The sequence below is a fragment of the Falco naumanni genome, chromosome 11 (assembly GCF_017639655.2).
Source record: "Falco naumanni isolate bFalNau1 chromosome 11, bFalNau1.pat, whole genome shotgun sequence".
Taxonomy (NCBI): Eukaryota; Metazoa; Chordata; class Aves; order Falconiformes; family Falconidae; genus Falco; species Falco naumanni.
In genome coordinates this window covers 22,649,893-22,665,134 of record NC_054064.1, presented here as the reverse complement: position 1 = coordinate 22,665,134, position 15,242 = coordinate 22,649,893, and the positions used below count along the sequence as shown (strand labels likewise).

Below are 15,242 nucleotides of genomic sequence, written 5' to 3'. Positions count from 1 at the left end.
TCCCTCTGCATGCTCTACTCTCCCTTCCTCCAATTGTTCCTGTTAGCTGTGATCTTTCCATGGGCTGGCCGTGGCACTTGGTAATTTATATGCTGTCATGGGTCAGTCTGGGCTGCTGCTCCGAGCTGCGTTCGCACCGTATATGGCAGCATTTCCTGGGCCTGCGGGATCCTGCCAGCTCCTGCCTCTGCTCCTCCTCTCTCCCAGGCATAGGACTAGTATGGAGCCAAAGGCAGGCTGCAATATCATCATCTTCTAGTAATGCACAGAGGACTTTCAAGGGGTGTAATACATGGCTTCTGGGGATGGGTATGTGCTAAGGAGAGAGGCAAGGCAGGCTCCCTCTGAGAAAGATCAACTTTGGGAGTGAAGAAAACACGCCAGCTTTCAGGCAGGTAAAGCTTTCCTTGCAGGGTCAGGAACCATGGGAAGCCTTAATCTGCTGCGTGGCTCCAGGGCAAGTCTATACTAGCTCCCAGCATCAAACTGCAGGGGTGCGGGCAGCACTCCTACAACAGCAGCACGGCTCTGATTAGGCTGCATCCCCTTCCCCATTAGATCCAGCTGCTGTTCTAGTATTTCCTTCTGAAGAGGAAGGAGAACTGCTTCCTCCTTGAACCTCTTCCCCACGTGGCCAAATGGGGGTGGACCAACAGCCCTGCTGCAAGTGGTTGCCTGAGTGCCCCCCATAGCAGCAGTAGGTGTGGGGCTGCTCTGGGGGGTGTGGGGTGTGCATGGGCTAGTCACAGCACAAGTGGGTGCCAGTGCTGCCCACCTTTGAAGGCTGCAGCTGGCTTAAAGCTCAGGAGGCAAGAGCAGGAGCCGCATGCCAGGTACACCATGGCACCGTGCTGAGAGGAAGGTGAAAAGAGTTAATAATCCACCTTCAGCTAATCACAGGCCGATGGGAGGCACGGGCTTTGTTGTGCTGCTTTGCACAGGCCAAGGTGCTAATCAGCTGTACAGTGTCCCTGGCAGTGCTGGTGCAGCTCAAGGACAGGTTTGATGGGTCTGGTGCAGCCCCACAACCTCAATCACACTGGCTGCAGAGCAGCACGGCTTTACTCAAGTAAAGGCTCAGATATGCTCCCTGCAGCTTGCACTAGCAAAACAGCCTGAAAAAAAATTTTGCCAGGTGCTGGGGAATCAGGCTCTACCAGCTGTCAGCTGAGTTGTGCTGCCTGCTTCCCCCTATGCAGCCTGAACTTGGCACTACGTCTTTCCCTCAGCAGCAGGGGAGGGGAGAGCAGAGCAGAGATCAGGGCTGCTGGAGGAATGTATGACTAAGGGCCCTGCACTGGGTTGATGGTGCTTTGGGAGCCTCTTGTATGGCTGTCCAAGTTTGCCCCAGCAAAACCAACATTTTGTTTTGCATCAGGCTTCATACCATTGCCAGCCCCTTTCTTGCCTTTGGAGTGATTACTGCTGTTGCTGTATGTTTCCAGCCCCTGCACCCTCCTTTTTTTCCAGTAGCATTTGGCTCCTTAATTCAGTACTACACTTACTGCAAAAGTAGCTGTTCTACCCTAGCACTGTAAGAACAAGCAGCACTGGCTGCTGCACAGAGGCTGCATGTAGCAGAACAAGACTAACTGCTGCATGCAGGCAATGCTGCAGCTCAGATTGCCAAGAACAAGTCCCCAGCCTGCTCTGGCACAGGTAATGACTGCTGGTTGCCTGCAGAGGCACAGTAAGGTTCACCTGGCCAAGAGACAGGGCACAGCAGAAGCTGGGGACATATATGTTGGGCTTTCAGTTGAGTCTTGCTCCTCCCCACATCTGGCACCAAAGCAGGCAGCTGCTGAGCAGAGGGCCTTGCCGTAGGCATGAGCCAGTTCACTGGTTGGTAGAAGCTGAGGCACGGTGAGGCCACTTCCTCCTAGCCCCACTGCTGGAAGTATCAGTTTTCATGCCCTGACCAGGAACAGAGGGCTAGGAAGTCACCCAGGCTACAGCTTCCCTGTGGTGCAGCAGCTGATTATGACATACTTGCCTTAACTGGGACAGACAGACAAGCACAGTAGTGTCACAGCATCCTTTTCTCCTAGGACTTCAGGACTGTGCTAGGCTCAGGCTGCCTACAAACTCTACCTTAAGAACAAGAGCTCCACCACTCACCCAGACCCCAAACTCCAGGGAGGAAGGGCTTGGTTCTGTAAGCCACAGCCTCTTCCATCACATCCATAAAAAAAACCAGTCAAGTTAAAGCACTTTATTAACATTTAAAATACTGTACAGTGTGTAAACCAAGATTTTCCCCTTCCCACAACAGGCCTGTGAACTTATCTGATGCCCTGGTACATGATGCTGCTTTTGACACTATTTGCCCTCTCTTTCTTCTTCTTTATGGGGTCCATCTCAAAACAGCGCCAGAGCCGAAGTGTTTCATCAGCAGCTGCTGAGGCCACTGTTGCACCATCAGGGCTCATAGTCAGATTCAGGACTCTAGCAGTGTGACCTGGGAAGGAAGAGGTGTGCAGTCAGGGCTGGCCTGATCACCACATGCTGTGGTCCATCTAGTTCTAACAGAATAGATACAGGAGTAAATGTATGCCCCATGAGCACCACCAGTTTGCACAGCTGTCCCCACGCCATGCTGCAGCAGCATGAATTCACATCCTCAGCAAGCCTTTGGAGCAACAGTGCTTTTCCAGCAGCTCACAGGAGTGCCTCCCTCTAGCAGCATGCTAGGCACCATGCTGCATCAGCAGTGCTCCAGGCTGGATCACCAGTCTGCTCAAACCAAGGACTACAGCTGCCTCAAGCCTCTAGCAGCCCTCCCTTCCCCAGGCAAAAGGTCCCAGCCTACCTCGCAGCTCAGTGACCTTGGCCATTGTTGGATACTTCCATATAACTAGCTGATTCTGTGCAAAGCCATGGCCTGAAATGAACTCCTTGTAGTTTGTTGACCACAGGATAGAGCAGACCTGGGAAGAGTGAATAACGCAGTTCAGACAAACTACATGTGCTGATGCTCACTACCCAGAGATGAGCATGGTTCCCACCTTCCCCATGCCCCAGAAGCCAGCAGCTTTGCATAGGTGTCCTGCTAGAAGGTGTTTGTCTCCAAGTTTGTGTCTTACCTGGGAATGGGCATCAACAGCACTGAGGCAGGCACCAGAGCACACATTCCAGATGCGGATATATCTGTCACTAGTCCCACCGCCAGTGGCTAGAACATTAGACTGCCATGGACACCATGCCACAGCCTGAGAAAAAAAAGGTTAATTCTAAGACATGCAAGAGGCAACCTGTGCACAGCCAGTGCTGCATGTCTGCCTTGCACACAGACATGTGTCCACTGCAGCCCTGCACTCACCTTGACAGCACCCTGGTGCTGAGTGAAGGTATGTATAGGAGCAAAGTCTCCACTGTCCCCCTGGGTGCATGGCCAGATGTTCACCAGATTGTCATTGCCACCACTGGCAAGGTAACGGCCATCTAGAGACCACTTGAGTCCACACACCTCCTGTGTGTGGCCAGCAAGTGTGGCCACATGATGGTCAGCCACTCTGACATCATGGTGGTGGATGTGGCCAGTCCGTGCCCCACTGCGGAGAGAAGGTTTGCAGGGTCAGGCTGGCAAATGTTTTCGCAAAACTCATTTTTGTACTGTTGCACCTGCCACTGGGTTTCAGCCAGTGTTACCAGCATTGCTGGCCTGTTTGTGTGAGCAAAGCAGCTGCAGAAACTCTTCACAACTTCAGCACAAAGGGCTGAAAACACGAGAGGCCTTCTCCCCATAGTCCCAACAGAACAGGCTGAGTAAGAATCCCAAGCTAGGACAGATTCCCCTCTGCTATCCCTAACCTGCACCACTCACAGATCTAGGACAGAAATCTGCAACAGCTGGACACGGTCCCTCACCCATCCCAACACACTACTTTACCTGGAGAGGATGTAGCTGTTCCAGCTGAGAGACCCCACACGGGAAGAATGGCTGGTCATATTTCGGAGACGTTTCTGTTGTTGTATGTCCCATAGCTAGAGAAGCAGAGCAGTAAGTTCTTCAGAGGATGAAGAAACCCAGCCCTGTTGCACTGCCCTAGAAACCTCCCTGCACAGGCTCTGGCATTCAGCCTTGTCAGAGATCACTTGTATCTTGCATGCCTACAGAACAGAAGCTAACTCCCTTCAGGTGTCAGAAAAACCCAAAACCAAACTCATCCACAGCCAGTGACCAGCTGCAGCATGCAAGGCAATTTCCACCCCACATCAGTCAAGACAAGTCAGGGTGCATGCACTCCTCTTGTGCTAGCCAGGCCTTTGTCCCAAGGCTCCACAGCTCCAGCAATCCCTAGACAACACCTCTAGTTTTACTCCTGCACTCACCTGGACCTCAGCATTACTTGTGCCAACAGCGAGGTAGTTTCCTTCCTTAATCCATGACAAAGAGGAAACATAATCATCTGGATGCTCCATCTGCAGCAGCTGGATAATCTCCCCAGAGGTGTGATTCCACAGATAGACAGAGCCGTCCAGAGCCACGGCCAGGAAGTTCTGAGAGCTCCAGTCAATAAGATTCAGATCTACAGTTTGGAAGAACAATGCAGGTCACACCGCTTACCTGGAGAGCCCTGCTCTTCACCAGTGCTGATGTCAGACCTTCCACCTGCACCAGGTGTATGCACACACACACACACACATGTGAGCATGCACATACAGGTAAGGGGACACCTGGGTGTCACCACGCCCTGCTAGTGGTGTCAGTTAGCCCTGATCCAAGTCACCTACATAGCACTTTGGACCACTGTATTATGGCTACACAGGAACACTATATTCCAGCCCAAGTGCTTAAGATACTGAAACAGCTCACTTACACTGTCCTAGGAGCTGCACTCCAATGGAGAATGAATCTATGCCCAACACTCAACATTTCAGCCTACTTACAATAGTCATTGCGGATCTCTGGTGCATCCAGGATCCTGTCTGGCATTGAGGGAATGTATCTACCATTCTTCCTGCTGGATCCAGGTGTCAGTTTCTGACTGTAGAGCACTTTCAGGTTATTCTGATAGCCTGTGTGCAGAGGAAGAGATTTGTTAGCACAAGTTACTATTTCCTTCAAGTTAAGCACTGCTCACCCAACTAGAAATCCCTTCCAGTGAAAGTGAAGTTCTGAGGGAAGAGATACACTCAGAACAGTGCAGTGTCAACATCACTGGCAGGATGAGCTCCAGATCCCTGATTCACAGCAACAAGTTTAACTGACAGGCACCTGGTTTTCTCTATCCCATTATGTTCAGTAACAGTTAAGCTAAGAAGTGCACAGCAAAGAATCTGAAGCTTTTGCAGACCTCAGGAAGGTTTGCCACTTGTACTACAAGTGAACAACTAGCAGTCTTTCAACTTTTGTAAATAAATTCACTGTAGTTGTTAAGCAGTCTTTCAGCCTCAAGAACCCCAAGGCAGGAGATTCCAATGTGCACAGGAGCTCTGTGAAGCCAGCTGATCTCTCCTGTGTCCAGCACACCAGGCCTTGGTGTTGCTGTTCCCCTGCCCAGATCTCTCCAGCTGAGTCAACTCACACAGACCCTGTTATCATACCTTCTGGAGCATTCTGCGGCTTTCCACTGAGGCGGAGGATCTTTGCCTCTTCTACATCAAAGCCATTCAGATTCACTGCCCAGGCTTTCTGTTGCTCCTACAGAGACAAACCACCCTCAGTGAGAGGCATTTGAAACACTAAGCCCATGCTGCACTTGGAACTGCAGTTGGCAGAGCACACACCTAAGCCCCCTTCTAGCAGGTGTAGTGCTGTGCAAGTCAGCTACAGGCAGGCAGGTCAAAGTCTTTCCTTAGACTTTGGCACACTGTCCTGCTCATGTTTTCATACAGAAGAGTGGCAAGTTGAATGTCTCACTGCCAGTGGGGAGAGCCACAGCCACAAGGGACAAATGCTTCATAAACAGATTTCAGAACACTGTAGACATTCCAGAATAGCTCCCCATGTAGACATTGTCCTGAAATAGCTGCCAGCAGCAGTTTCACAGTGCACAGGCTCACAGCTTTCTGTCTCCGTAGCCTGCTCTGTTTTAAAGCCTCATTAGCCCAAAGTTGAATTTTGCTACCAGAAGTAGCAGAGGCTAGAGTGAGTGGAAGCAGAGGTGTACTGCTCTATGCTCTTCCCTGTGCCTAGGGAAGCAACCCTACAGAGCAGCTATGCTCAGGCTCCTGTGTAGCATCTGTGTACCTGTGCCATCTTCAGGCTCTAGAGCTTCCACCTCATCCTAGGCTCCTGAAGCCCAGAGCTGGAAGCAGTGATGGCTGGGGCTGTCAGCCCCATGTGCCTGCTGAACTTACAGTTTGCTTCTCTGTAAAAGGCCAGGAAGGATTAGGTGTTTGCTAGTGATCATTGTAGCCATCTTAGCAAGATGCTCACCTTCTTGGTAGGTGACTCCTCAGCAGGGTCGTTCTCTTTGGTTAGGAGGAAGTTGGCCACCTCCATCTGCATAGTGCTACGGTTGGGAATGTAGCGATCCCCCCCGGCCCTTGTTGGAGTGCTCTGGATTTTGGATCCAGATTTACCTGCATTCACACACATAAGTAGTCTTACATCTATTGAACAGCCTGTATTAGAGCTTACAAGAAACAGCAAAACCCAGCACTCTTCCACCTCACATCTACTAGACAAGTTCCAGACAAACAGAACTCAGAGCTCACAGCATTCAGTCACAACTCGCATTTTTGCACCTCCCTGTATAATTGTATTAAGCTCTGGTTAGGGACTGCCAGGAGACAACTCCTTTGGTTTAGCGCAACAATCCCAGAGTTCACAGATAAGGGGAGGATACAAAAATAGTTACAGCAGTCTTACCCGCATTTGTCCCAACACACAACAGTGTCAGCAAGGTAGTTCAGCCAGCCCCAGAGCACAGAGCTCTGCCCACCTCATGCTGGGGAGAAGGTGGGTGATTCCCAGGAGCCTGGCAGCATAGCCCACCTCCTCCTGCCTGACTAGGAAGCCGACTAGGGCAGCCTGGCACAGACCCCAGAGCCCCACAGATACAGGCAAGCAGCCCAGACCACGCTGTCCCCACCTAACCCACTCCGCCGGTCCCTGCCGCTCACCGGGTGTCTGGGACGGTGTCTTGCTGCTGCAGGAGCGATTGGCCGGCTTCATGGGCGACACGCCGGCGGGGTTGGGCCCCAGGGCGCCGTTCTCCTTGGCCTTGCGCTGCCACCGCGCGGGCGGCGCGTTCGGGATCGGCGCGTCCAACTTCAGCAGCCCGTGCAGGTCGGCCTCGAACAGGAACTGCGCCATGGTGCTGCGGGCGGGCGGCGTCAGCGGGGCCGCGCAGGGTCACCGGCCGGGCTGCAGCTCTCCTCCGCCGGGCCCCCCTCAGGCCGCCCCCCCCCGGGGCCCCCTCCACCTCAGGCCGCCCCCCCCCCCCGGCCCCCTCCACCTCAGGCCGCCCCCCCCCCCCCCGGCCCCCTCCACCTCAGGCCGCCCCCCCCCCCCCGGCCCCCTCCACCTCAGGCCGCCCCCCCCCCCCCCCGGCCCCCTCCACCTCAGGCCGCCCCCCCCACCGGCCCCCTCCACCTCAGGCCGCCCCCCCCACCGGCCCCCTCCACCTCAGGCCGCCCCCCCCCACCGGCCCCCTCCACCTCAGGCCGCCCCCCCCACCGGCCCCCTCCACCTCAGGCCGCCCCCCCCACCGGCCCCCTCCACCTCAGGCCGCCCCCCCCACCGGCCCCCTCCACCTCAGGCCGCCCCCCCCCACCGGCCCCCTCCACCTCAGGCCGCCCCCCCTGCACCTCAGGCCGCCCCCCCCGGCCCCCCTCCACCTCAGAACGCCCCCCCCCCCCCAGGCCGCTCCTCCGGGCCCCCTCCACCTCAGGACGCCCCCCTCCACCTCAGGACGCTCCCCCCCGGCCCCCTCCACCTCAGGACGCCCCCCCCTCCCCCCCGCAGGCCGCTCCTCCAGGCCCCCTCCACCTCAGGAGACTCTCAAGCTGCTCCCCAGGGCCTTCTTCACCACCGAAGACCCCTCCCGCCCCCGCCCCGGCCGCTTCACCACAGCCCCCCGGACGACTCCTCAGGCTCCCCCGGACCCTCCGCAGTACCAGCCCTCCCCACCTGCCGCTGCCCTCGCCGCCGGCCGCCCGCCCCTCACCTCCGCCTTGCGGCCGAGACTCGCCCGGCCCTTCTCCACCGCCGCTGCATTTAAACCCCGCACCTGCCGCTCCTCCTATTGGCTGCTTCAAACCCAACCGCCGCGCACTGCTATAGCAACCGCCGCGCACTGCTATAGCGACCACCGCGCTCGCGTCGCGATTGGCTGGGCCGCGGGGCGGGGCTCTCCCCGGCGGGCGGCTACGGGTGCCGTTAGTAGGCGGGCGGAGGGGCTCGCGGCGGGGCGTGCGCTGCTCCGCTTCCCGCGGGACCGGGAGGCGGGGCGGAGCGGGGCGGGCGCCGCGAAGGAGCGAGGAGACCGGGTGGATGTGCCTCGCGTTTATGTTCGGGCGGGGGGGCCGGCTCAGGGCGGCCCGCGCGGCTCCCAGCCGCTCATGAGCAGGTAGGACTGGTTGGCGATGTCGGTGCTGGGCAGCCGGCCGGCGGCGTGCTCCGGCGGCGCGGCCGCCTCCCGCCGCGGGCCGGGCAGCACCTCTAGCAGGCAGGGCAGGACGGCCTCCTCCTCCGGCGGCTGCTTGTAGAAGGCGTTGGCCTGGGGGACACGGAGGGGGCGCGGTGGGCGCTGCCCTTCGAGCTGCCCCCGGGGGGCTCGGCCGCGGCGGGCGCTGCCCCGGCCCGCTCACCTGGCCGTGCTTGCTGCTTTCCTGGAGGAAGCTGCCCAGGGCGCGGTGCAGGTCGGGGACGGGGGGCCACAGCTTCTGCTTCACGTTGCTGGGAGGGGGTTGTCGAAGGCAGACCTCAGCCTTGGGGTGCCCTGACGCGGCGGGCAGGGTGCTGGGGGCTGGTGCCGGCCGCCCCGCCTGCCCCAGGCACAGCCCTTACCTGTAGAGGGAGGGGAAGGTGCAGCGCAGCCCCAGGAGCACTCCTGTGAACAGCAGTGGAACCACCGTAACACTCGGGATGATCCAACCTGCACCGGGGGGGGAACGCTGGGACTGGAGGCCTCTCCGGACCCACCGAGCCCTTTGCGGGCCTGTCACCCTCTGCCCGGTGCTACCCATCCCATGTCAAACATTCTCAGTCTTCTGCCATCAGCCGTGTGGCGCCTCCGCTCCTGCCCTGTCCCTTACCCGCATCGGCCATGGCATCAACCACCACGGGTTTGGACCAGGCGCTCCAGCTGCCCTGGTACCATGGCCCGCTGGGCTGGGCCCGCACCTGGGCATGGTAGCGGGCGCCTGGCCGTAGGTCAAGGACTTCTTTCCTGGCTGCCCGCGGGACCTGCAGGACCTGTGGGGCACAGCCGAGCTGGAGATGATGGCCGCTGTGGAGCGGCCAAGGGGCAGCGCTGGGGTACAAGCTGGTCCTGCCTGACCCCGTGTGGGCCATGTGCCAGCAGCAGAGGTGGGCAGCGCTGCTCAGGGGAGCCCTGGCCGTGCCTCACCTTCCAGTCGTGGCTGTTCTCCACGCCATAGCGGACCTGGTATTCCAGCTGCTCTGCCAGTGCCTCCAGGGGTGGCAGCCACTGCAGGCTCAGCCGGCCCTGTGACACTGTTGCCTGCACGAGCTGTGGGGCATCTGTGAGCACTGTTGGGGACAGGGATGTGTCACTGCCATGGAACGGGACATGGGACGCTGTGTCCACCATGAACTGGGCGTGGACAAGGGCAGAGGCCACAGAGGTGCTGGGACTCACCGGCCTCATGCAGCCAGAAGGGCTCCTTGAAGTAGCTGAGCGTGGGCAGTGCGAGGGGCCGGGTGATGTTCACCAGGACGGAGATGGTGCTGCCAGCCCTGGGCTGGAAAGTGCAGACATGGGTGCCTTGTGCCCTCACACTCGCCTCCTTGCACTGGTGCCATGCATCTTCCCTGCGCAAAGAGCAGGGAGCCAGTCAGCCCACCTTAGCAGCCCCCTTCCCCTTGCCTGCTGCCAGCCCTGCTCAGGGGCCACCCTGCCCCTGCAGCCAGTGCTGCCTCGCTCCTGCACATGCCAAGGAAAGCCAGTGCTGCCCATAGTCAGAGGGGTCAGTGTGGCTGGGAGTGATGATGGGGAGGTATGAAGTCGATGGTGGTAGGGCAGAGCGGGGCACAGGGCCATGTGGCACAGCGTGGGATGTGGGACACTGAGCAGGGCCAGCAATCCCTGGGATGTGCTGCCCCTCTGCCTGAGCACCGTGTCCCTGCCATGCCTCTTACCTTGTGCCAGCCCTGCTTGGAGGTGGCCGGTAGAAGAGTTGGTGGGAGCTGCTGGTCTCTGTGGGGTCCCAGCTCCACTCGCAGAGCACGTGCTGCAAGTCAGGGGTGCTGCAGTGCAGCCCGATGTCTCCTGGGCAGGTGAGAGCCAGGGCAGGGAGGGGGTTGCTTCCTCCTAACCCCCCAAAACCTGGGTGCTGCACCTCACCTATCCCCAGACCCCCACTCCTCACAGCCCCAGGTGTAGTTGTCTCCCTGCTGTGCCTGCCAGCACCCCAGCAGTGGGGATGGCCACTCACCGGAGGAGTGGGGTGTCTCCGCAGCCACTGCCTGAGACCAGGGCCCCCAGACACCATCCAAGGAGGTGCCATCTGGCTTGCTGCGCACCTGGATGTGGTACCTCACCCCTGGCTGCAGGTTCTGGAGGACCACCCAGGTGTTGGTCTGGACCAGCTCCTGCAGGAGAGGGATCAGGCTGGGGAGCGGCTGCGGCTCCCAAATCCCCCTGCCCATCCCTGGCCCCTCTATGTACCTGCCGCGCTCCCAGGGAGGCTGTGGCTGCCCTGGCCATGGGTGCGTGGGTGCTGACAGCTGGCTGGCTGGAGGGGTCCCCGAGGTGCTGCCCGCTGGGGTCCAGCGTGGTGCTGCACAGCATCTCTGGGGAGCTGGCAGGGCAGTACTGCACCTCGTAGAGGAAGAAGTTCAGGTAGTCTGCGAGTGGGGGCTGCCATGACACACAGAGCTGCCCTGCAGCCCCAGCCCAGCGGGCTGTGATGTTTGCCGGGGGAGCGATGAGACCTGCAGGGAACGTGTTGGGACATTTGTCCTGCGGAAGCCCCTGTCTGGGCATCCCCTGGTCCTGCTGGGGGACAGCCAGTGGTCCCCCAGGGCTGCTTCTGTGCAGGGTGCTGCCAGCCCCCACAGCGGGCAGAAGGGCAGGGGACCAAGGTCTGGGGACTGTCCTGGTGCCACAGGAGTATTGCTCAGTGGGATGGACTCACCCACCGCATCCACGCTGAGCTCCCGCCAGTACTTGGTCTGGTTGGTGGTGGCATCCAGGACACGGAGGTGCAGTTGGGTAAAGAGACGCACATCCTGGCCAGGGAACATACAGGCGTGCCGTGTCCCACCAGCTCCATGGTGCCATGTAGAGACTGTGCATGCTGTGGGCATGTCCCTGAGGAATGGAGAGCAGGGTGCTGCAGCACCCCATGCCTCCTGCCCAGGACCAGGCTGGAGTAGAGGGGACCTGGGGCACGGCACTGAGACCAGCTCCTTCCTTGTGCACCCATCCACTGCAGGCACTGTCCCCGTAGCTCTGAGGGACAGCCAAGGTCCCAGTCTTGCTGCAGGGTATGTGGTGACTGCTGTGTATCTCCTGAGGGCTCTCCACCATCTCTCCTTGCAGCTGGGAGCCACCGGGATGGCACAGACAGCTGCAGCACCCTGACCCTGCTGCTCTCTGTGCAGGCAAGGGAGAGGCTGGCTTGTGTCCCCGCCACCTCCTACCTGCTGTACCAGTAGTAGAAGTGGCACTTCCCGCTTGCTGCCGCCTCCTCCTCCTCATCCCAGAAGCAGGTGAGGTCCTCAAAGGAGCGAGAGAAGCAGAGGATGTCCTCAGGCACTCCCGCCAGCAGCGCAGCATCTGGGACAGTGTGGGCATGAAGGAGCCCCTGGGCACAAACTTGTCCCCGCCTCACCTGTGGGCGTCCCCCTGCCCCATGCCCACTGACCAGCTGCCCCCTGGGCCAGTCTGTGCAGGCACCTGGGGCAGTGTGGGCATGGCCTGCTTGGCAGGGCAGGGAGGGACACGGCATGCCTGCTGGCTGGCACTGGGCTCCTGGCTGGCGGCAGAGCTCCCTGCTGGCCACCCCCACTGTAGCACGCGGGGTCCTTTGGGACAAACAAACATCCCAAAATAGCCCTGTGGTCGGAGGGGGGCTCAGGGCCCGGGGATCGGGGGGAAGCACCCCTGCCCTGCTCGCACCGGAAGGTGCGCGGAAGCGAGATAAGGAGGAGCAGCGCCCTGGGGAGAGGGAAAGGGCCTGGGGCTGGTGTGGGGGTGTGTGGTCCTGAGCAGGGGGTGATGCTCAAACCCCAGCCCAGGGACTGCTTAGGGGGTTGTGAGTTTCTCTGCTCCACTTAGCAAGCTGCTCTCCCTGTTGTTGCAGGGATGAGCTGGAGCTCATCCCTGCGGGATCTCCATCCCAAGCACCAGTGGCTTGGCTAGCACATGGGCACCTGTCCCTGAGGTCAGGGAAAAGAGGACAGCCCCAAGATGACAATGCGTGAAGCACAGGAGTGGCCTCATTGCCCCCAGCATTGCTCCAGCACTCTCATCTCCCCCACTGCCTCTGCCCTGGGACCTGCTCCAGCCCTCTTCCTCCTCCTCTTCCTCTTCCTCCTGGGATGTGTCCTCCTCCCCAGGGGCTGTCCCCAGCTGCAGGACCCCACAACAAGCCCCCTGCCAACACTTGGCTCTGTTCCATGTGCTGAGTGCATCCATTCCCTGCTACACACCCCCACCCCCCCGCAATGTCAGTTGAGCCTACCCTGGGTGAAGAATAAGTGACAGTCCCCAAAGTCCTTGCCACCTTCTCAGTGTCCTTCTGCTCTCCCTGTCCCTTCTTTGCCCTGACTTCTCAGCCCTGTCCCTCCTTTCCTAGCCCTGCATTGCATTCCACCCCCAGTCCATGTCCCCTGCCACTGGCCACAGCCCCCCCCACCTCTTCCCTTTTCGCACCCCACCCCAGGCTTCATAGCAGCTCCATGACCCCACCAGCCACTAGTACCAGGGGACGGGGTGGCCAGGTCCCAGCAGCCTAGTGGCACAGGGACCCATGGCATTGGTGAGAGGCCACCCCAGTCCAGTGGGGCTACCAGAGCATCTTTGCTGGGCGCAGATCGTTTCCTAGGAAGAGCACCCACACAGCTCTGCAGCCCACAGCAGCCACGCCTGGGCAGTGGCACTGCCAAGCCAGCGGTGGGCTCGGGGCATGGTGATGTTGCAGAGGCTGTGGGCAGGGGAGGGATGAGCCCAACCCTGACCTTCCTCCCGTTGCCCCTACGGGGTGACTCGGAACGTGCTCCCGAGCCTGCCATGGCCAGAGACTTGGGGTGGGGCTGGAGAGACAAGCAGGAGATCGATAGGATTCTGCTCAGTTAAACTGCTTTTTATGATGTTACAGAAAGTGTTAAAAAAGGGCTAACAAGGGGCTCAAAGAGATCATGGACAGGCCTAAAATTGGAGAAAGCTGGGAAGCAGCTCTGCCAGGCGCAGTAAGCCGGGCTGGGGCCAGCTAGCAGCTGAGCTGAGGATGCTCGGTGTGGCAGTAACATCATGTCAAGGCTGGTGTGGGAGCGTTGGGATTAGCCTGGCAGTGCTGCCACGTAACCCGCGGTGCACAGCTGTGCCACCAGACTTTTGCTTGAATTTTGTGCAGACCCTCGTCATCGTAACTCCAAGAACTTTTGATGAGCAGGAGCCCCTCTGCTACCTGTGTGGGACTGGGAGCCCCAGGCTGTGATCCCAAAGGGGCACCTGGGGGCTGCCAGGTCCTGCCTGCAGGGAGCAGGGATGTCCTTTTGCTGTGGGCACCCCAGAGTGTCCCATGGCTGAGAAGGGGGCTCCATCACCTACCCTGAACATCCCCTGCACACCCTCCTGGGATGCCCCCTCTCCAACCCTGCAGATTTTGGCTGCAACGAGGTGCTCGCTGCTCATGCCCAGCATGCCAGCTCCTGTCCGGCCTACCCTTAGAGGAGAAAATGGCCCCAAGGACCTACCTTGTGATGTCACTGGCTCAGGGGCCGGCGGCGGGCTGTGGAGGCTGAGCAGGACGGCAGGGAGCAGCGAGAGCACCCAGCCCTGGCACAGGCAGGCTGCCATCCTGCAACGCGTGTGCCAGGGCTGTGCGTGCAACGCTCAGCCCTTCCCAGCACCCTGAGAGCTGCTGCAGCTCCTCCGGGTGATACCTTTATCTGGGAAGTGGTGGCTGTGCAGCTCAGGAAGCCTGGCTGGAGGCTCCCCCCGCCCCATCACCAGCACTTCCCTGTGCCCAAAACCACGGTGCTGCAGCCCCTCCGCCACGAGCCGCAGTGCCAAGAGAGACTGCTCCTATCAGATAGGCGGCACGTCCTGCCCTTGTGGCTACCGGCGTGCCGAGAGGCTGGGGTAGGAAGAAAAACAACGCCTGAGAAACCAGGGAGGCCCCTGTGCAGGGCAGGGCAGGCTCCTGGGGGCTGCAGGCACGTGGGAGCATGGGACATGGGGTGGCTGCTCTGGCTCCATCCCGCCCTGTGCTGCCTGGCACCAGTGTGCGCTGGGTCTGCTCTGCATGGCCCAGCAGCACCGTCCCCGTGGCTGTGCTGGGAGGAGAGCTGCAGGCACAGGGGGCATTGGCAGGACCCACGCAGATAACTAGCGGTGCTGGTGCAGGAGCGGGGCCGCCATGGTGGGGTCCTGCAGACATGCTCAACCTCATGCCAGTCCACCACCACTGCTCAGCGCGGGTGGCTGGAGGGGTGTCCTGCCCTGCCAGGGCGCAGCACCGCGGTGCAGCCCGGGGAGCACCAGCTGGGGCACGAGGAGCCACTCACACATGTGTCCCCACCATGCCAAGGGTGGGTTGGCTTCTCCTTGCCCTGCAGCCAGGGACAGCACTGGAGGCGCTGAGGGGAGATGAGAACAGCCAGTACCAATTTGTCACAGTCAAATTTTGTCAAACCAGTCCCACTTCCTTCATCTGGCTACTGGGCTTTGCCATCAGGGAGGCAAAAAGCAGGAAGCCCTTGGTTTGAGCAGGGCTGATGACGCTGCCTCAGATGCTGTTTCTGGCTAGCAGCAGAGCTGGTGCAGAGGTGGTGGCACATGTCAGGTTGCCTAAGAAAACACACCCCCATCACATGATGACACCTGGGACTTTTCAGGGTGTGCTGGGGCATCCCTGGGGATCATCAGAGGACCCCAATG

The 15,242-nt window shown here is 59.7% G+C and overlaps 2 protein-coding genes across 2 annotated transcripts; both read right to left on the bottom strand.

The window, feature by feature from the left end:
- Positions 1 to 2,197: 2,197 nt before the first annotated feature.
- On the bottom strand, positions 2,198 to 8,199 carry CDC20 (cell division cycle 20). Its single transcript, XM_040610462.1, has 11 exons — positions 8,118 to 8,199; positions 7,072 to 7,268; positions 6,383 to 6,528; positions 5,548 to 5,644; positions 4,891 to 5,019; positions 4,333 to 4,529; positions 3,890 to 3,984; positions 3,320 to 3,551; positions 3,084 to 3,209; positions 2,810 to 2,927; positions 2,198 to 2,458 (listed from the first exon to the last, which is right to left on the bottom strand). Exons 1-11 carry the CDS (start codon positions 8,165 to 8,167, stop codon positions 2,283 to 2,285), a joined length of 1,563 nt encoding a protein of 520 aa, XP_040466396.1. The 5' UTR covers positions 8,168 to 8,199; the 3' UTR covers positions 2,198 to 2,282.
- Positions 8,200 to 8,445: 246 nt separating this feature from the next.
- Positions 8,446 to 15,023, bottom strand: MPL (MPL proto-oncogene, thrombopoietin receptor). The gene is made up of 12 exons (XM_040610461.1): positions 14,057 to 15,023; positions 11,780 to 11,915; positions 11,272 to 11,447; positions 10,803 to 11,068; positions 10,570 to 10,726; positions 10,274 to 10,403; positions 9,774 to 9,946; positions 9,522 to 9,664; positions 9,208 to 9,367; positions 8,960 to 9,047; positions 8,761 to 8,848; positions 8,446 to 8,669 (listed from the first exon to the last, which is right to left on the bottom strand). The coding sequence occupies exons 1-12, from the start codon at positions 14,157 to 14,159 to the stop codon at positions 8,481 to 8,483; spliced, it is 1,809 nt and encodes a 602-aa protein (XP_040466395.1). The 5' UTR covers positions 14,160 to 15,023; the 3' UTR covers positions 8,446 to 8,480.
- Positions 15,024 to 15,242: the final 219 nt, after the last annotated feature.

Bases quoted from the DNA above. Each gene is read 5' to 3' on its own strand.
- MPL (XM_040610461.1), bottom strand. From the start codon at position 14,159: ATGGCAGCCTGCCTGTGCCAGGGCTGGGTGCTCTCGCTGCTCCCTGCC. The intron at 11,448-11,779 runs GTAGGAGGTGGC...TCCATTCCTCAG, and splicing joins TTCTACTACTGGTACAGCAG to GGACATGCCCACAGCATGCA. The intron at 9,665-9,773 runs GTGAGTCCCAGC...TGTCCCCAACAG, and splicing joins CTTCTGGCTGCATGAGGCCG to TGCTCACAGATGCCCCACAG.
- CDC20 (XM_040610462.1), bottom strand. From the start codon at position 8,167: ATGCAGCGGCGGTGGAGAAGGGCCGGGCGAGTCTCGGCCGCAAGGCGG. The intron at 7,269-8,117 runs GTGAGGGGCGGG...GCCCGCCCGCAG, and splicing joins GTCTCGGCCGCAAGGCGGAG to CACCATGGCGCAGTTCCTGT. The intron at 5,020-5,547 runs GTATGATAACAG...CTCTGCACACAG, and splicing joins GCCGCAGAATGCTCCAGAAG to GCTATCAGAATAACCTGAAA.